Below are 16,983 nucleotides of genomic sequence, written 5' to 3'. Positions count from 1 at the left end.
ATGAGCAAAATCTATTTCCTTTTTAAAAGTCAGTGAGAATAACGAACTAATCGTTGTTTAAACAGTGGGAAAAACTCCCCCCCCCCCCAGATTTGGCGAATAGCGGGATAAATTTGAAGAACTGCATCCCACCCCCGCTCGTGCGCCCCCCATTCTTTCCAGACCCAGAGGCTGCAAATCCCAGGCTGAGTCCGCCCTGGGAGCCTTAGGGCACCTTCCTCTTAGCTCTGCGTGTGTGTGTGTGTGTGTGTGTGTGTGTGTGTGTGTCTAGCTCTCGCTCTTTCCCTCAGTCTGTGCCTCTGTGAGTGTGTGTGAGAGAGAGAGCGAGAGCGAGAGAGAGAGAAAGAGAGAGAGCGCGAGAGGAGAGAGAGCGAGAGAGCGAGAGCGAGAGAGCGAGCTGTGAGCTGTGCTGCCGCCGCCGCTGCCCTTTGATCCCGACATTAGTGTTAGGGGCTCGGAGACACAGAGCGCGGCCATAGACACCGCCGCACCGGCACTCATTTATTTATACCTCCCATCACACACGCGAGCATAGGACACACACACACTCACACCTATTAGATCCGTTTCCATTGAAGAATATTACGCTCGGGGGACAAGCCAGGTGCACGACCAAAATTTAAAAAAAAAAAAAAAAGGAAAAAAGAAAGAAAAGAAGAAAACCCCTCTCTTCGGGCTCCAGGAAACAAGCTTCAACCCATTGCACACACCGGAGAGAAGGGGTTTCCCCCTGCCCGCCCGCCCCCCAACTACCTCCCCGCTCCTGCCAGTGTCTGCCTCTCTGCCCCCACGGGGGTTTATTTGATCTCACATTAACCAAGGAGGAGAATGTGAGAAAAGGGGGAAAATGCCCAGGAGGAAGCAGGAGCAGCCCAAGCGCCTTCCCTCACGTAAGTCATCCCTTCTCCACCTCCTCTCGTGCCATTTTCTCGCCCTCCCTCTCCTCTTTCCCCTCCGCAGCCTCCTCCGTTGTTTTCTGCATTAGTTTAGGGTTACAGAGGTGAAACTGACAAAGACACAGCCCGGGTTACTCCTCGTTTAGGTCTATGCTGAGGCAGCCATGTTGGTGATGATCAGCCCCGTGCCCTTTCTATTCTCTCTCTCTTTTTCTTTCTTTCTCTCACCCCCCCTCTTTTTTTTTCCTTGAGATCGGGCTTTCCCCCCCTTTCTTTCCCCCTCCCCCTCCTCACTCCTGGTTGCTGGGGGGAGGGGGCAAGAGGAGGGAAGAGGGGAGTAGTGTGGATGCCGGCGTTTTTTTTTTTTTAAATCGGGGGTGTGGGGGGGAGGTGGGAGAGGTTGGAATCTTAAAAAAAAAAAAAAAATCCTTGCGGATCCCAGTGCCTGAGGGTGCGGGGGTCGGGGCGCGCGGAGGACTGGGGGCCTTGACATGGCGTTTGGGGGTGTCGGGGCCAGGGAGCGCGGCCGCCTGCCGGGTACAAGATCCAGGGAGAGGTCCGTCTCCGGCTAAAGGTTGCGCCGGGGTTGGTCGGCCCCGGAGCCGCCGGCGGCCGCGGCGGCGGCGGCAGGAGCAGGAGGAGGCGGAGGTGGAGGCGGCGGCGGAGGAGGGGAGTCGGGGGCGGGCGAGGCGGGAGCGGCTGGGGAGGGTGTGGGGCACCGCACACAAACACGGGTACACACGCGCCGCGGGGCGGCTGCTCCCGGGGCGAGGGGGCGCACCCGGGCGCGGGGCGGCCGGGCGGGGGGCGAGGCCGGGCAGCGGCGGGCGGATGTGGGGTGCGGGAGCTGCGCCGAGGCGGAGGCAGGAGGCAGGGCGGCTCGCGGCGCGCGAGGTCCCTGCAGAGCTGAGGGGAGGGAGGAGCAGGGCTCCTGGCCGCAATAAAATGCGGGGTCAGTCGGAGCACACCGAGCCAGGCGAGACTCGGGCGCTCAGACCCCCCTCCCTGGCGAGCCTGAGCAGAGTCCAGGACTAAAGTGCATCACAGCCGTCCCCGGCTGCAGCCACACACACCAACTGGAGACACACACCCGCCGGCACGGCCCGGTCCCCTACCCCTCCTCCACCCGCGCCCCCGGTCCCTCTCCGCCCTCCCTCCGGCTTTTCTTTGCGAGACTCCTAACTTTTCCCCCACTCCCTCTCCAGCTCTACCCCCCCACCCCCAATCTTTCTCCGCTTTGAGTGTTCTGAGATGCTGCTAAAGCTAAAAGTGAAGGAGAAAGAAGCGACTAAAAATATCCCCCGGGGCCGCCCGGCTCCTTGAATGCAGGGAGGAGGGGGCAGGGGAGAAGGCGTGGGGCGGGGTGACGGGGAGGAGGGGACGCTGGAGGCGCCGGAGGGAGGGGTCGGGGGAGACGGAGGGTCAATTTCTCTTCACTCCCCCCGCACTGCTCCCTTCTCCGGGCGGTTTGGCGCTGCTCGGAGCCCGATCCTGCAAAACCCGGGCTGGGGGCGGGAGCGGAACCGGAGCGCCCGCCCGCCGGGGTGTCAGGCCGACGTGGTCGGTCACCTGAAGTTCACGGAGGGTGGGGGAAGGGTTAAGGTTATGGTGTCTCGGGCTCGGATTGTGTGTGAGCGTGTGCGTTTCCGCTGCAGACAGGCAGCGCGATCGATCTCCCCCTCGCGAAATATCTGTGGCGGTGCCTGCCCGGGGGCCGGGCAGGGGGCGCGTGTAGCTCGGGCTGGGCGCCCTAGCTGCTCCGTGTCACCCGGGCCGCGGCCAAAGTGGCGAGCAAGGGCACTTGCAGGGAGCCCTCTCCGCAAACATTCCTCTTTCTTTCCCCTTCCCTGTACGCAGGAGTCGACGCACAGGGCTTGGGTTGTGCTTTTTTCCCCTTCCTTAAAAAAAAAAAAAAAAATGCCCCTGTGCAGTCCTTTCTTCGCCTGCCCGCTAGAGGTTCCGAGGATAATATCACATATGTAATATATATGCACATAAAATCACTCGCAGGCGGCTGCGTGTGTAGGGAAATTTTGTGTGGGGAAAGAGAGGCGGTGGAGTCGGGGAGAGCGAGTTGGGAGGCTCCGCGCTGCGATTCACAGAAAACTCGCAGCAGTTGGTGGCAGAGTGTGTGCGTGCACATGGCCGTCCAGCCACAGTTCCCAGCTCTTTTCGGGGGCGTGGGGGGGGGGGGGAGGAGGAGAAGGCAGGAATCCTGGCGGGGTCGGGGGGGAGGCTTGCCCTGCTCGGACAAAATGGGCTTTAGTGTTCTCTGCGAACTTGCCCTTAGATGGCAACTTTGGGAGCCCATAAGCTTGTGTGTGAAAACCAGGGCGGTGAGGTTATTTGGTCATTTTCCTTTCTTCTCGATTCCCTCTGCTTAAAAAAACAACAACAACAAAAAAAACCCTTGGCGGGGTTAGAGGCAGGGTAGGAGAGGAGAAGGGTTTTATCTGTTTCGGCTTTGATGGAGATGGACCGCCTCCCCTCCGGTTGTGTGTAGCGCTGTCGGGCAGCTGCAGCCTGCCCTGCTGGTGACCTTGACCCTGACCTCGTGCGACTACCCTCTCTGTCTGAGAGGAAATTCAGGCTCCATTTTAGCTCGCGTACTTGGTGGACCTCTCCTGCGCGCTTGTGCCTGGTGATTAAGTTATATTTTGAGAGTGTGTTCTCCCACCCTGTTCTCTAATTGAATGCTGTTATGCAGTCACTTAAAAAAAATCAGCTCCCTCTTCTAGTCGCATAAAGCCACTTTTACTGAAGTAAGAAGCAATTACCTTTGGAAACACTGTAAATGTCCCTCCAGTTTTTAAAGGGAAGCCTAATTTCAGAAGCTTTGCCACTTACCTTTGCATTGAATTGATTTTTGTGGATGTGTGCTGCCTGTTCTAAGCATGGTTTACACATGTTTTATAAGCAATTTGCATTGGGACTAAGCAATTTCTGGGCAAATTGTGTATTTTGCAATTCAGATGCAGAAACCCAAAGCTTGGTAAGTGCTGAGTGAGTCTTGAAGAAACTTGCAGTGGTATGGAGATGTAACAAATATTGACTTTGGTAAAATTAGTGGTAATTGGTATTTGATGTAGAATATAATTGTAGTCCTAAGTCCTAGTTTTAATGCTAAATTCTTTGTTGTTTGTTTGCTTCTGTGTGGGGGAAGGAAATTTATTTCCCTAGAGAACAGTTTTGTGTTAAAGTTAAAATATAGCTAGTCTGGGGATTAAAATTGCCCTGATAGAAGTCGTCCTAGGGTTTTAAGAAATTATCTAGGGGCAGTTTTAAAATTTGACTCTAAAAGGAGTGGTGTGTGTAATTTGGGGGGTAGGGAGGATCGGAGGGGGAGTGAGGTGGGGAAAATTGCTTTTGAAACCCAAGAGCCCTTCTGAGGAAACACAAAGATGGTTAACAGCCACTATCGATATAAGGTTTTAAGACTCTAGAGAACCTATAAACACACATTTAAGAAGTTCACATTAGAATACAAAAAAAAAAAAAAAAAGGAAAGAAACTTGTGAAAACTGAATGTAAAAAATTTGGAATGCTTTCCACTTAGTGTTCAGTGTCCCGTCGTCGTCTCCCCGCCCCCCCATCTTGTCTGAGCACCTCCCATAAATAATTGCTACTAATAGGCTCTTTCTATGCGTTGAATCTCTTTTTCTGTTATTAAATATAATACTAGCCAGGTACAGTGTGGATGTGCGCAGACCACAGGCCTCCCACGCTATAGCACAGACACCAGGGAACCTGGAAGTTCCACCCTTGAGTAGATTAGTCCTGGAAATCCAGACTAGCACTTGGTATTATCTGATATCAAGTCTGGGGTGAGCCTCGGCCCCTGGCACAGAGTCCCAGCAATTCCCCAGGCTGGGCTTCGGCCTGCTAAGGTTTCCTAGCTCCTTCTGTTCAACTAGACACCCATGGGACTGTTCAGAACTGAATTAGCTTTGGGGATGGGCAAGCCTTTAACCTGACACTACTAACCTAAGCGTTAGATTTCTGATTTAAAATTCTACGCAGTCATTTCCTCTTGGGCCTCTGAAGTGTGTGTGTGTGTGTGTGTGTGTGTGTGTGTGTGGCGTTTTGTTATATGGGCCTCTTCATGGACAGGAAAAAAAAAAAGGCTTGTCCTGTAGGTTGAATGGTGATCCTATTGGCTACAAATCAAAAAGAAGTTCTATAGTAGCTTTCAGAGGGGAACTCCAACAAAGGTTGTTAAACCTAAATTATTTTTGAGAAGTGGCTTTAAAAATTATTACTCAAAGCCTTTATTTCTTGGCCTAGAACAATCATTATCATTTTGGGATTTAAGTATGATTGCTGCTGTTGATGGCTCTTTTACAAAAGTTCTTTCCATTAACAAGGTCCAATACCATGTTCAAAACAAACAAAAAATGTCCTAGAGGTCCTTGGAGTTATACCATGTGCTTATCTTTAGCAGAATCCCAAACTGCATCGCTTAAAAATGTCAGCCTAAGAAAGAGGAAGAGAGGGAAACTGATACTGTCTGTGACTGTTGGCCAGACCTGGGGCTCAGTGCTTGAACATTATTACATCTGGGATCTGAGGAGGGAAAGGGTAAGAAAAGGGCTTTCTCCTGTGTTTGTTGCATCTGTGAGTCCTTTTTCCAGTGGTGCCATCAGCACTTTTAAGATTTCCTCATTAGCTTCAGCTTACCTAGAAACCTGTATGAGTTTAGATCCTCTTTTATTTATCACTGGAAATCTGCCTGTTCCCAAGGGGGAGCACAAAGGAAAAGTTAAGAAAACAGTTGTTTTGTTATTCTAGTCTTTTCATTGTTTACTCAGTTGTAGGTCAAGACCAGAACAGGTTATTGTGCTCTTCATGAACAAAACTTAAAAAAAATTCTCTCTAGCTTTCTAGTAAAATTGGGAAGCAAAATGACTGACAAGCAACAGAATCCCTTAGTTTTATATTTTGAAGAGTCTTTATATGTCTGTTGAAAGAGAAACGGGAGGAGACTTAACTCTTTCCTTCACTTATTTTTATTAGTTTCTTTTTCCAGTGATGAGGCAGTACCTCCTGACTGTGACAGGAGCCACAGGGAAAAAATTTAGAGTCTGAAGTAGTAAAATATTTCACTGCTCCTGTCACCCACAGCTAATGATTCTGAGGTACACGTAGCAGGCGAGGCTGATACTGGGCCATAATGGCTATTTGTTCTCCTAAAAGAAATCCATATATTCTTAATACGGTAAGTAGGGTCCCACTGAGCTTTCCTGTTAAAATAAGAAAGATAGCTCAAAATCACATTCCTCCTAATGCTTCAAAATAGTTTCTAATAAAAAAATTGATTTTTAATTTATCTACGTGCTGCCATTTTGCCCTGGGGATGACACAGCTGGTGTGAGTTGACAAGCCTCCTGCACAAAGTGTTAATAAATCATGCTGGAGAAGTATACACTGGACAGCTTTCAGCCAGGGTTAGAGCTCACTGTGCATTTGAAGTTTTAGAGTCTTTGAATGGCCTCTATTAGTAGAGTTCCAAGAGAGGTGTGGAAAATCTCTGTCTCCCGAGGCTTATAAAATTAGATAGACAAAGGCCGGGGAAACACGCAAGGGCTAGTGTTGTATTGATGGAGTAACCAGACTGGCTTCTTGTGGGATCAAAAGTCGGTTTAAAATACAAGGAGTCCTATTAACATCAAGATGTCCTTGTAGGAAAGATTGGATTAGAAATGTAGGGTGCCCGGCTGGGTTGTTAAACTGTTCCGTAATCCCAGTAGTTTGTTTGGGTGCAGGTCGTGTCTGGATGAGTTTAGTTTCACCGAAGAGAAAAATTCATCCAGTATCACTGACTCTGATCATTTCTATGCAAAGTGGTATCTTTGGACTCAAAACTGACAAGGTATGAAGGAAATGATGGTTGCCTGTGTTAAAAGCTCCTGGTTTCTGTGTCTGGTCAGTAGTGCCGTCTGTGAAAGCTAAAGGGCAGTTTATTCCTGAGAGTAGTTTAATACAGTGTATCCCTCAGGCTTCCTTGCTTGAAGTTGTCTTGTCCCTCCTCCATTCTTCCTTTTAAAATATTTCCTGGAGTATTAGGATAGGAGGACAGAAAAACAAACAGAATAGGCTGGAGCTGATCTCCATTCTGAATGATGGATTAGTAATTTTCTATAATTTAATCAGACTGATCGCAGAATGAGATAATGAGAGTATGACTTACAAAATAGGACTTTTGGGGGCATTCAATGCTTTCTAGCTTAAGGTTTTTACAAGACCATTGGCTCTGTGGTGAAAGAATAGATTTTCAGTTTTCTGTTATCGAAAAGAAATCCAGACCAGGCCTTGTTATGGTAAGACATGTGGGGTTTTTTTCATCAGATTTCATTACTATCCTGGCTTGGTTAAGGTACTGTTGAATCACATTTTAGAGCTATAGCTTGTAAGTGAAGATGTTGGGTCCTGTTGCTGATGTATTTTTTTCTGTTTCCTAGTTTGCTAGGTGTAGCTCAGTAATTCATACCGTCTAGGACCAAGTGTACAAAATACTTTCTGGTTTGTGGTAGCTGAAATGCCCTTTGTCATATTTCCTAAGAAACTAATGTGCAAAGCACAGACCTTAGACTAGAAAGAGTATTTGATGGGCTGAAAAGTTTCTAGCTGCTTTTTCTGCTTCTCTTGAGGAGCAAGTTTTGTATTTCTGTCCTCTGTAAATTATATTTTTATGACCTTAGAGAATAGTGCATGACTAGGTGCTGAGATAGGGGCCTCTCAGGTGACTCTTGTCGTTCGCCAAGGACCTACCTTGGAATAGAATTGCTATAGTTATAGGTAGTTTCATAAATTAAAATCAGATTTGGATTGCTACTGGTCTTTAGCTGCATGGGTGCATATTGCTGTTTATTTTATAAAAGTCAGCTTCACTGGGTACACACACACACACACACACACACACACCCTGAGGCTGCACTGTAGCTAATTTTATAAAATGTACAGTGATACACGCCCACGGTGTGAGATCAGCATATGGCCTTTAGCAACTCTGCTTTTCACAGACCGACCTAGGGTTATATTAAATGCAGCAGATTCTGTGTGCCTAAAAAGGATATTGTTTCCAGCCTTCCATTCCCTTCTTATTAAAAAACAAGCTCCACCACTAAAGTTCTGTTTCTAGAGTTCTTAAATGACTAAGGCTTAGGTACTCTGCTTCTGTTTCTAAGACAGTCCAAATTCAGCCAAGTTTTATCTACCAGCAAGGAAGAAACACGTGGACCTTTTCTGAGGCTTGGTCCTGAAAAGGCTGACCTTAAAATAATGTCTATTTCTCTATCTCCCTTTCTTTTAATTTCTGCATGAGTCCAGAAAGTGGTTAGAACCCATTAGAAGCGTGGTGTGCAGGAAAAAAGACAAGGAGGGCTGAGAGAGAGATTCGATCTCAGGGTGAACTGTTTGGAGTGCTCTGAAGAAGTTGGCTTTCAAAGGAGACTAGAGAAGGTCGGGGGGAGGTGGGGGAAATGGTCTTTTACGTGACCATCAGTGCTCTGCTTATCCGAGCTTTTGAAACAAACTACTGTACTTGTGGAAGGTGATAGATTTTTCTAAAGTTATAGAGGGCTAGTGTCCTAAGTTGTCTAGTGGTGTATTTCTAAAAGCTTTCGTTGTTGTTTTGTAACAAGAGGGAGAAAATTATAATGTAACTTTGCCCTCTTTTCACTATGTCGACTGTATATGGCCCGACTTAGGTAAAATCAGAGACGCACATGCTTTTTGAGTTCATAGTATAGTGGTCAAGTGTACAGACTCTGGAGCCAGGTTGTTCAGATCCCAGCTCTGCCACCAACTAGCTGTGTGACCTTGAGCAAGTTATTTAACTTCCCTGTCTTCCGTTTTCCTCATCTTTTGATAGTGATAATAGTCCCCGTATCATAGAGTTATTGTAAGGATTAATTGAATACTTATAAAAATAACAATATTACACACATACACACAAAACATGCCTAATTAGTAGTGCTTGCTGCATTGAAAGAGCGCAAGGAGAATTAGCTATTATTAAGTATACGAAATAGGTTTCCATTTGCTTTCATTGTGATTATACTAATGGCATTTCTGACCCAGAACTTTTTGGTGATTCCTGTGTTTTTAATTTCTTTTCAGTTTTTCGTATATCTCATTAAAGTGATGAGTAATAATATGGTCAAAATCTTTTAAAAGGCTGTTACAATAGGGCTTGAGTAATATTTGTTACATAGGCCAATGATATTACATTAGACTTTTACTATAGGAAGATGTTCCTCTGTGTATATGATTTGACCTGAATTATATTTAAATTGTATAATAATCATGTGAATTATGACTGGGTTTTACTGTAATGTGAGAATAGTAAAATCCATGTTCTCATTTATAGTGAGATTCAAATGAGAGAATCGATGTTTAATAAATGTTTATTTATTCATTTATTCAACAGTCAGTCCACCGATGAAAATCACCCTGGGGAAATTTATATTGGTTTTTCCATGTGTTATATAGGTAATACTTGAAATTTTGCATGGAAAAAAAAAAAGGCAGGGCCTGCTGTTTCTGATTGTAGGGAACCAATCTAAGGGGACACAGTAAATGAATTTTAAATGAAGGATTGAGAGGTGTGTGTGTTTGTGTTTTTGTATGTGAGACAGATCATCTAAGTGGACCCAAGCTAGTGGCCTACTGCTGATGTATTTTGCCCTACACAGTATGTTTAAAAACTTGAAACAACATTTGGAAATGGGCGGTTTCACATAAAAATCTAAATTTTTAGCTTCTTTGCAAAACTTGGAAGAGCCAGCAGCACTGGGCCCACCTCCCCACATGGCAACAATCTGCTGTCGTCGGTGGCGGCTGTCTCCCTTCCCCGGGCATGTGCTCGTCAGTCTGCCACAGTTCCTACCACTCTGCCGCCATGTCTCCATCTGCACATACACCTGCCCTCCACCCTTGTGTATCTTACCTTCCGGACTCTGCGGACATTTGCATTAGAAAATGGTTACCTTCCCCAACATTCTGTGGTCTTTTAATTCATCACCGAGGCTAAGGCATTGTAAACCACATTCTGTGGCAGTACCAAGAAGCAATATAGTGTGGGGATTAAGCTCCTCGTACCAGATGCATGAGTTCCATCCTGGCTGTACCACATTTCAGCCCTGACCTGGCGAGTTACCGCAGTTTGCTGCCTGTTTTCTCATCTGTAAAATGGGGGAGCATTGCAGGTTCTGTGGGAAGTAAGGAGTTCATACATGTAGATATTTATGTTTAGACTCATGTCTGGCACATAGTGTATGCACAAGAAATGCCCGCCACATCGATACATGAGGTGAATTCACTTCAACTAAGGATCTCGGTAGGATTGCTTTAACCGCGCTGTGTAATTAATCAAAGACAACTATTTCTCCCTATCAGTTTCTGACCACCATCAGCCAACTTATCAGTGCTCAACCCTGGCTGCGTATTAGAATCATTTTTCAAATCTATATTTGAAAAATGCAAACACCCCCAGAGATTTAAATTTAATTGGCCCAGAATGGAGCCTGGGCTTGGGCATTCTTAAAAAAAAAAATCCCTGGGTGATTCTAATGGATAGTAAGGGTTGAGGACTCCTGAACTAACCAGACGTCCCACACTGGGCTGATGCCATTTCAGTCAAAAATAAAGATATGTGATGTTAAGCCGGGGCAGCTTATCGACGATAATTTGTTAGACTCTTCAAATCCTAAAAATAACTCATGGACCTGAGTAATTGACTCCAACTCCTGCAGGTGAGAAACCAGAGGCTCAGGGAAGACTCTGCACTCGGCAGATACATGGACTCTCGTCTTCCCTGACACCCTTTCCCACCATGGTCATCAGTGTTGCTCACCAGCTTTGTGACCTTGGGCAGGTCTCTTAACCCTTCTGTGCTTATGTAGCACCATCTTGTAAAACGGATAATAGTACATTAACCACACTTTCTATTTATATTATGCTTCCTTGTTCACAAAGATTTTCACTGGTATCTTTTGCCTGTGAGGCAGACAGGGAAAGGCTCCTTCCACCCAAGTGGAAACTGAGTCATGGAGAGGAAGAAAGTAGCTCGAGGTCTCCAGCGTCAGCACTGTCCAGGACTAGATGGCCCAGGTGCTGCTCTGTTGAGGCCCATTGCATCTCTGAGGTCTGTGGGATCTTTACGGGGGTCCCATGACCTGAAGGACATGCCTGTAGCAGTGGCACTTCCTCTCAGAGACCCTCCACGACAGGAGGATCCCTTAGGTACTGATGGAGCACATGGCTCTGTGATTCATGAAAACTTGTGTCAACAATAATATTTTTTTCAGAGATTGATTTTGACTTTAGACTAAGCAGAAGGTAATAGAATAGAGTCACGTGCAGTGACTCTTTCTGGGGTCTGAATGATAAGCTCCATATGGAGAACAACTGCCTTTGTATAATGGCCTAGAATTATGAGTTGTTTTCTAGTCTGTGCTTGTTTGGCCCTATTTGTTAACCCAACTATCCTCTCTAGAGCATGAAACACAGCTGTATTTGGGAGGAAACAAAGTGTGGGGCACCCTGTGCTTCAGGAAATAGTCCGAAAATGTGCATTATGATTTCTCTCTTCTAGGGAAGAGCAGATTTCAAATAATAACTTACTGGGTTTTAATCTGACCTTAAGAAAGAGGGAAATCAAATTATAGTGAACTGCTTTCTGACATTTATTGGAAGAGAGAAATTTCATAATCTAGAAGTAGGGTTTCAGTTGGCTAGACTACTCGATCATAGTTAGACGCACTGTACGCCGATGGCTACTCCAATACTTCTTGATAGGTGAGGAAATATATACAAAAGAAAAATAAATACAAGTGCCTTAAATATGACTCAAGTATACTCCGCGAAGCGGGAACCATAGAAATTACAGATACTAACTCTGTTAATCTATTTTTTAAAAATCTATATTGGCTTTTAATGACAAAAGTAGTACATGCTTAATATCAACAATTAAAGTTATGTAGGAATGTTTAAAGTAAAATGGAAAATGCCTTGCCCTAACTTCTACCCCCAGAGATAACCACTATTCATCAACAGTTAAAATTCAGCCTTTGTTTGAAGAACGGATGCATTTCAGAAGAGTTAGCTGAGTTAATTTAAGTACTGACTGAATTCAGAACAAGGACCGCGACATTGGTCTTGTAAACTGATTAGGTCTCATGTATAATACTGAATCCCAGATCGGTTGCTTCAGTATAATGGGGGGAAATTGATAACGTACTCACCAGAAGGGAGGCAACTAGAATGTTGTGGGCTCTTGAAACCATCCTACTTATTGAGGCAATTGGGAGTGCTTAATTTGAAGATAAGAGTGAGGGTGGATAAAAAGCACGTGTGGTAACCACATTCAAATGTAGGAAGTTCTGTCAAGTGAAAAAGGGAGTAAACTTACTCTGAATTGTCATTCATCCGAGCTTCTCAGCTTGTGTTCAATAACTGATACGTGTGACTGATTCATTGATCCATTTATGCAACAGTGACAGTGCTGCTGTGCCAGGGGTTAGGGATCTGCAGAGCTGAATAGAGCATGTTCCCTGCTCTCTAGGAGCTCAGAGACGGTGGGTGGAAAAAGAGATGGGAACAAATAATTAAAATTTGGCTTGAAAAGTATTTTCATAGATTTATGAATGCCGAGCAGAAAACAGACTAGGACCAATATGGTACAAGTTATAGGGAAGATAACTTTGATTTTTTTTAAGATAAGGGTTTGTTGAGTGAATAAAACTGCCCCCCAAAACGAAACTGAAGATCTGATCTTGTATTTACTAAGAAGTTGGTTCAATCCCCCCCATCAGGGGTGAGTTTTCTAATCAAGTAATGAGGAGTAGGGTGGGGAGGAGACATATTCAATCTAAATCGTTTCATATTATGAAAAAGAATTCTATAAAGCAAATGCTGTTTTGCTTGGTTGCTGTTAATAAAATGGGAACCCGGTTCCGACGGCAGGGGAAAACTATTTCAATATAGTGACTTGAAAGCCTTTTGGGAATAAGACTTTATGTCAACACACATGGTGTCACATTAGAATAGTGAGGACTTGCTCTTTGATAGGCTGAGCGTTGTAGTCCCTACGTACGCTCGTTCATTAAGAAGATGTTTTGAGCTTGTACCTGGCTCACAGAAGTTGTATAGATAGAATGCAGTCTCTGCTGACTGTTTTTCCAAATGTTGACATAAAACAATCACAGAAAATAAGGGCAAATCAATATGCTAACAACCGCAAGACAATATAATGTGAATTGGAGGTATAAATGTTTGAGGAAACTCAGAGTAAGGATGATGGGTGAAATATTCTTGGAGAGGAGTGATCCTTAAATGTTAATTATAAATAGCATACTTTTATAAAAATAGCTTTTCCAAAAAAGTTTAGTGAGAAGAGTGGCATTATTTTATGTCTTTGCAAACCTCTTTAATGTCTGGCTCAATAGAAGACAACTAGATTCTCATTTATGCTGCTGCATTCAATCAATTATAACGCGTTGTTTTGGATGGAGTGTATGAAGAAAATCCAGTTTCACACAGATGTGTAATAGCCTTTTCGGATAATTATGGATATTCTTTGATACTCCAGCGCTACGCCAAGATTCAAAAAGAAGGTAGCTTCTTAAAGGTTAGTTGTAATGTGGAATCTGAAACTATTTCAGTGAACTTTTTGTATTATGTTATATTAAAATCTACTGGTCTTGACTTTGAATGCCTTGTCATGCATGTAATGTCATGCATCGGTCATTTGAAATATGTTGGTTTATTGAGTTATGTAGATCTACCAAATGTTGACACATTTCATTATACAATGAAAAAAAATTTATTAACATCAGCACTGATCTTATTTGAAAAGTCTGTATGGGGAAGATGGCAAGTTCACAGGATATGGGTTTTCCAAAATTAATTCTTGCTTGAAAGCTTGAATTTTGTCATTGGCTGCAAATACTGTCAGTTTTTCCTTAAAGTTTCAGCCTTACTTCATTCATTCCCAAGACAGTCTGCCAGATACCCAAATTTGAATGACCGTAGTTTGCCAGTTATTCTTTCAATTAAAAGTGATATTCCATGAAAAAAGTGGCTAGGCCATCTCCCAGTTCAATCACACGTCTTTTTCCTTGAGATGGCAATCATACTTCAGTAATGCAGAAGTGCTCTATGCATACATTTTATTACATATAATGTAATATTAAAGTGATGTTTACTCAAGGGTCAGTCTTTAGTCAAATTAATGATTTTTACTGCCGCTTCATTGAAGGCATTCCTAAGTGAAACTGGCAGGGCTATTTTGTTTTTGTCTTTTTATGAGTGTGTGTGTGTGTGTGTGTGTGTGTGTGTTTATGTGTTTACTGTGAGTATGTGGTGGTGAAGAATATACTGAGTACTAACATGACTTGGTGCCACCGCCTTGTTTCGAGTTAAGTGTCAGCATTTTACCCACTATTGCTTTTGCATCACCAGTGCAAATATCCACAGAGTAAAGAGGGCAAATAACAGCTTAGTGCTATTATGTTTTGATCTTGGGAGTCCCTGAAACGGTCTCAGAGACCCCTGAGGGTCCACAGAGCACACTTTGAGAACCACTACTCAAAGGTGTCTACATAGGAATGGAAATGCCAAGTCTCTTTGTTTGTGTTTCTTCAGTTTTACTTGATGATATTATCATGCAGCACTTTGTGAATATTTTCTGGAGAACCCAAAAGTCAGAGAACTCTGAAGACAGGGAACCCTTATCTCACTCACCAGGGTTCTCAGCTTCTAAGAGATCTTTTTGAAGAATTTTTAAAGTCTCTTGGTCTAATCTGCAAATTTGGGGGGAAATATACATTTCACTTTATAATATATGTCTTTTAAAATAAAAGAAATAAAAGTAATGTTTCAAATAAATTCATCAGTTAAATTACATGTACACAAATATGTATATAATGTCATTGATCTATGAAGTGCTTCATGTTTATGCTATGACTTCCTTGTACTCTTGTTAGATAGAGATGGAGAGCTCCAGTGGGTACCATGAATCTAGAATGGCTTATCTTGGAGAGTGCATGGTTGCATGTAAGAGAGGGATGTAGTTTTCAGGTCTGGGGAACTAGGAATATTTCTGGTCTTCCTGTGTTCTCTTCCTGGGTTGCTTACTATCCTCACTAGCCATTAACCCACTCACCCAAGACAGAAACATGGGTATAATCCTAGATGCCGTCCACTTCCTTTCCTCCCACATTGAATTAATCACCAAGTCTTGTTGATTATATTTCCAAAATATCTCTAGAATTCATCATGCCCACTCCCTGCCACTGCTTTAGTTTATGCTCTTATTTTCTCCCATAAGAATTGAGATCTTTTTTTTTTTTTTTTTGCCTCGGTCTCATCTCCCCGTTCCCCTCACCCAGCCCCTGTAGTCCAGTCTTCACAGTAGACTTTCTAAAACACTCATGTAATCCAGATAATCCTTATTTAGGATCTTTTAGACATTCCTAGAAGGATAAAGTTTGCTATTCTTAAGCAAAGTATAGGAGATACTTCATCATCGGAGCCTCCTTTCTTCTGCCCTTCTTTACTTTCCTGGTTTCATTCATATTGAATTATCTGTTTTACAAACCACCATGCTTATAGCTCCTTACTTTGGCACATTCTTTTCCCTATTTCTGGGATGTCTTCAACCCATCTCATTTGCCCGATAACCTTCTACTTATCCTTCAACACTCAGTTCTCTAAGAAGCCTTCCTGCTTCCGTACCAGTGTCCCACTCACAGGGCAGCATTACACACACCCTCCCTGGTTTCCACAGGTCTTTCATAATTCCTCCCAAGCTACATTACAATTGCTCATTCATCTATGTCCTATGGACTGTGAGCTTTTTAAGGATGTGGACTATTTATTCATTTTTGCACATTCTTGCACATCCCAGTACCTGGTGTATAGTGGGGGATCAGTAAATATTATTGAACACATGAATGAAAGAAGTTAAGAACAGGTCAGAGAGTCAGAGACAGGAGCTGTTCCATAAACACTGTTGAATAGATGAATGAATGGGTCACAGAATCAAAGGGTTTAAGGGGTAGAAAGGACTTTGGAGAACATCTCCTGCTGTCTTCCTCTGTCAGAAGTGAGAGAACGATTTGCCTAACTTTCACAACTGGGCTGGGTAGGGGTGATGAACAGTGCCACAGACATTCATTTGGATGTGGCCTAGAGCTGACTGGTACAAGTCATGTGCTTCTGGAGGAGACTTGCCGAGAAGAGCAGAGGCCATGGCCTACACCACAGGGGGATACCACAGTGGAAGTGCAAGAGCACTTTTGTGGTTGGAAGTCTGTGGCACATTCCAGACTGTAGAGTCTCCCCTCAGCCATTGGCTGTTGCTCTCTCTCTGTCCTCAAACTGTGCCAAGACTGTAAGATTTTCCTGATGACTGGGCATATTCCACATCTGGATTCCATGGTCATAACAACTAGAAGTTTCCTGTCCTCTTTGGTTGAGGTGATTATGACATAGAGCTGGGTAGCAATATCAACAATTTTGAGGTAAGCCCCGCTCCTTCAAATATAATGTTCTTTCATCTGAGATTTCTAGGTGCCTAGGAGGGAGGGAAAGCGGAAACTGTTATTCACTAAGGGCACGCCAGGTGCTTTACTTACATAATTCTGACCCACCTTCACAATAACGCTGGGAAATTGCAGATAGCAGTTACCCTGTTCTGTAAATGAGAGATCGGGCTTGGAGATGTCAGGTGGGTTTAGAGGGAGGCAGGGTGGGATTCGAGTGGGAATGTCTGGAGCTAAAGCTGTGTCTACGCTTGTGCCCTTTCTATTTGCCAGGCTGCTTCATGTTCTAGAAATAGTTTTTTTATTTTTATTTTTATTTTTGCAATGCAAAACCTATTGGGGACTTATTTGATCAATTTGGTAAGTTCTTGAAGTTGCATATATTTCATGTACTTAAAAGGAGGAGAATCTGTAGTTTTCTAGTTTATGTTGTCTGTGCTTTGCAGTTTACAGATGCTTTGCCATCTCTGCAGGACCACCTGTGAGTGGGAGAAGGAGCAGGTGTTATGAGCCTGCTTTACGGACTGAGGATCCGAGTAATG

At 44.2% G+C, this 16,983-nt stretch overlaps 1 protein-coding gene across 4 annotated transcripts in view; it reads left to right on the top strand.

Moving 5' to 3' along the window:
• Window positions 1–311: 311 nt before the first annotated feature.
• The window catches only part of ZNF827 (zinc finger protein 827), a 154,064-nt gene continuing 137,392 nt past the window's right edge, over window positions 312–16,983 (top strand). For 3 of the 4 annotated variants that reach the window (XM_033134378.1, XM_033134370.1, XM_033134377.1), the window contains exon 1: window positions 314–890. In XM_033134378.1, the coding sequence (XP_032990269.1) occupies window positions 848–890 (43 nt within the window). In that variant the 5' untranslated portion in view covers window positions 314–847. Of the gene's footprint in view, window positions 891–16,983 lie in introns of all 4 variants that reach the window. The other variant, XM_033134371.1, reaches the window with a different exon arrangement.

Source organism: Rhinolophus ferrumequinum, chromosome 18 (genome assembly GCF_004115265.2).
Source record: "Rhinolophus ferrumequinum isolate MPI-CBG mRhiFer1 chromosome 18, mRhiFer1_v1.p, whole genome shotgun sequence".
In the NCBI taxonomy this organism is placed as follows: domain Eukaryota; kingdom Metazoa; phylum Chordata; class Mammalia; order Chiroptera; family Rhinolophidae; genus Rhinolophus; species Rhinolophus ferrumequinum.
This window is presented reverse-complemented; position numbering and strand designations above follow the sequence as displayed.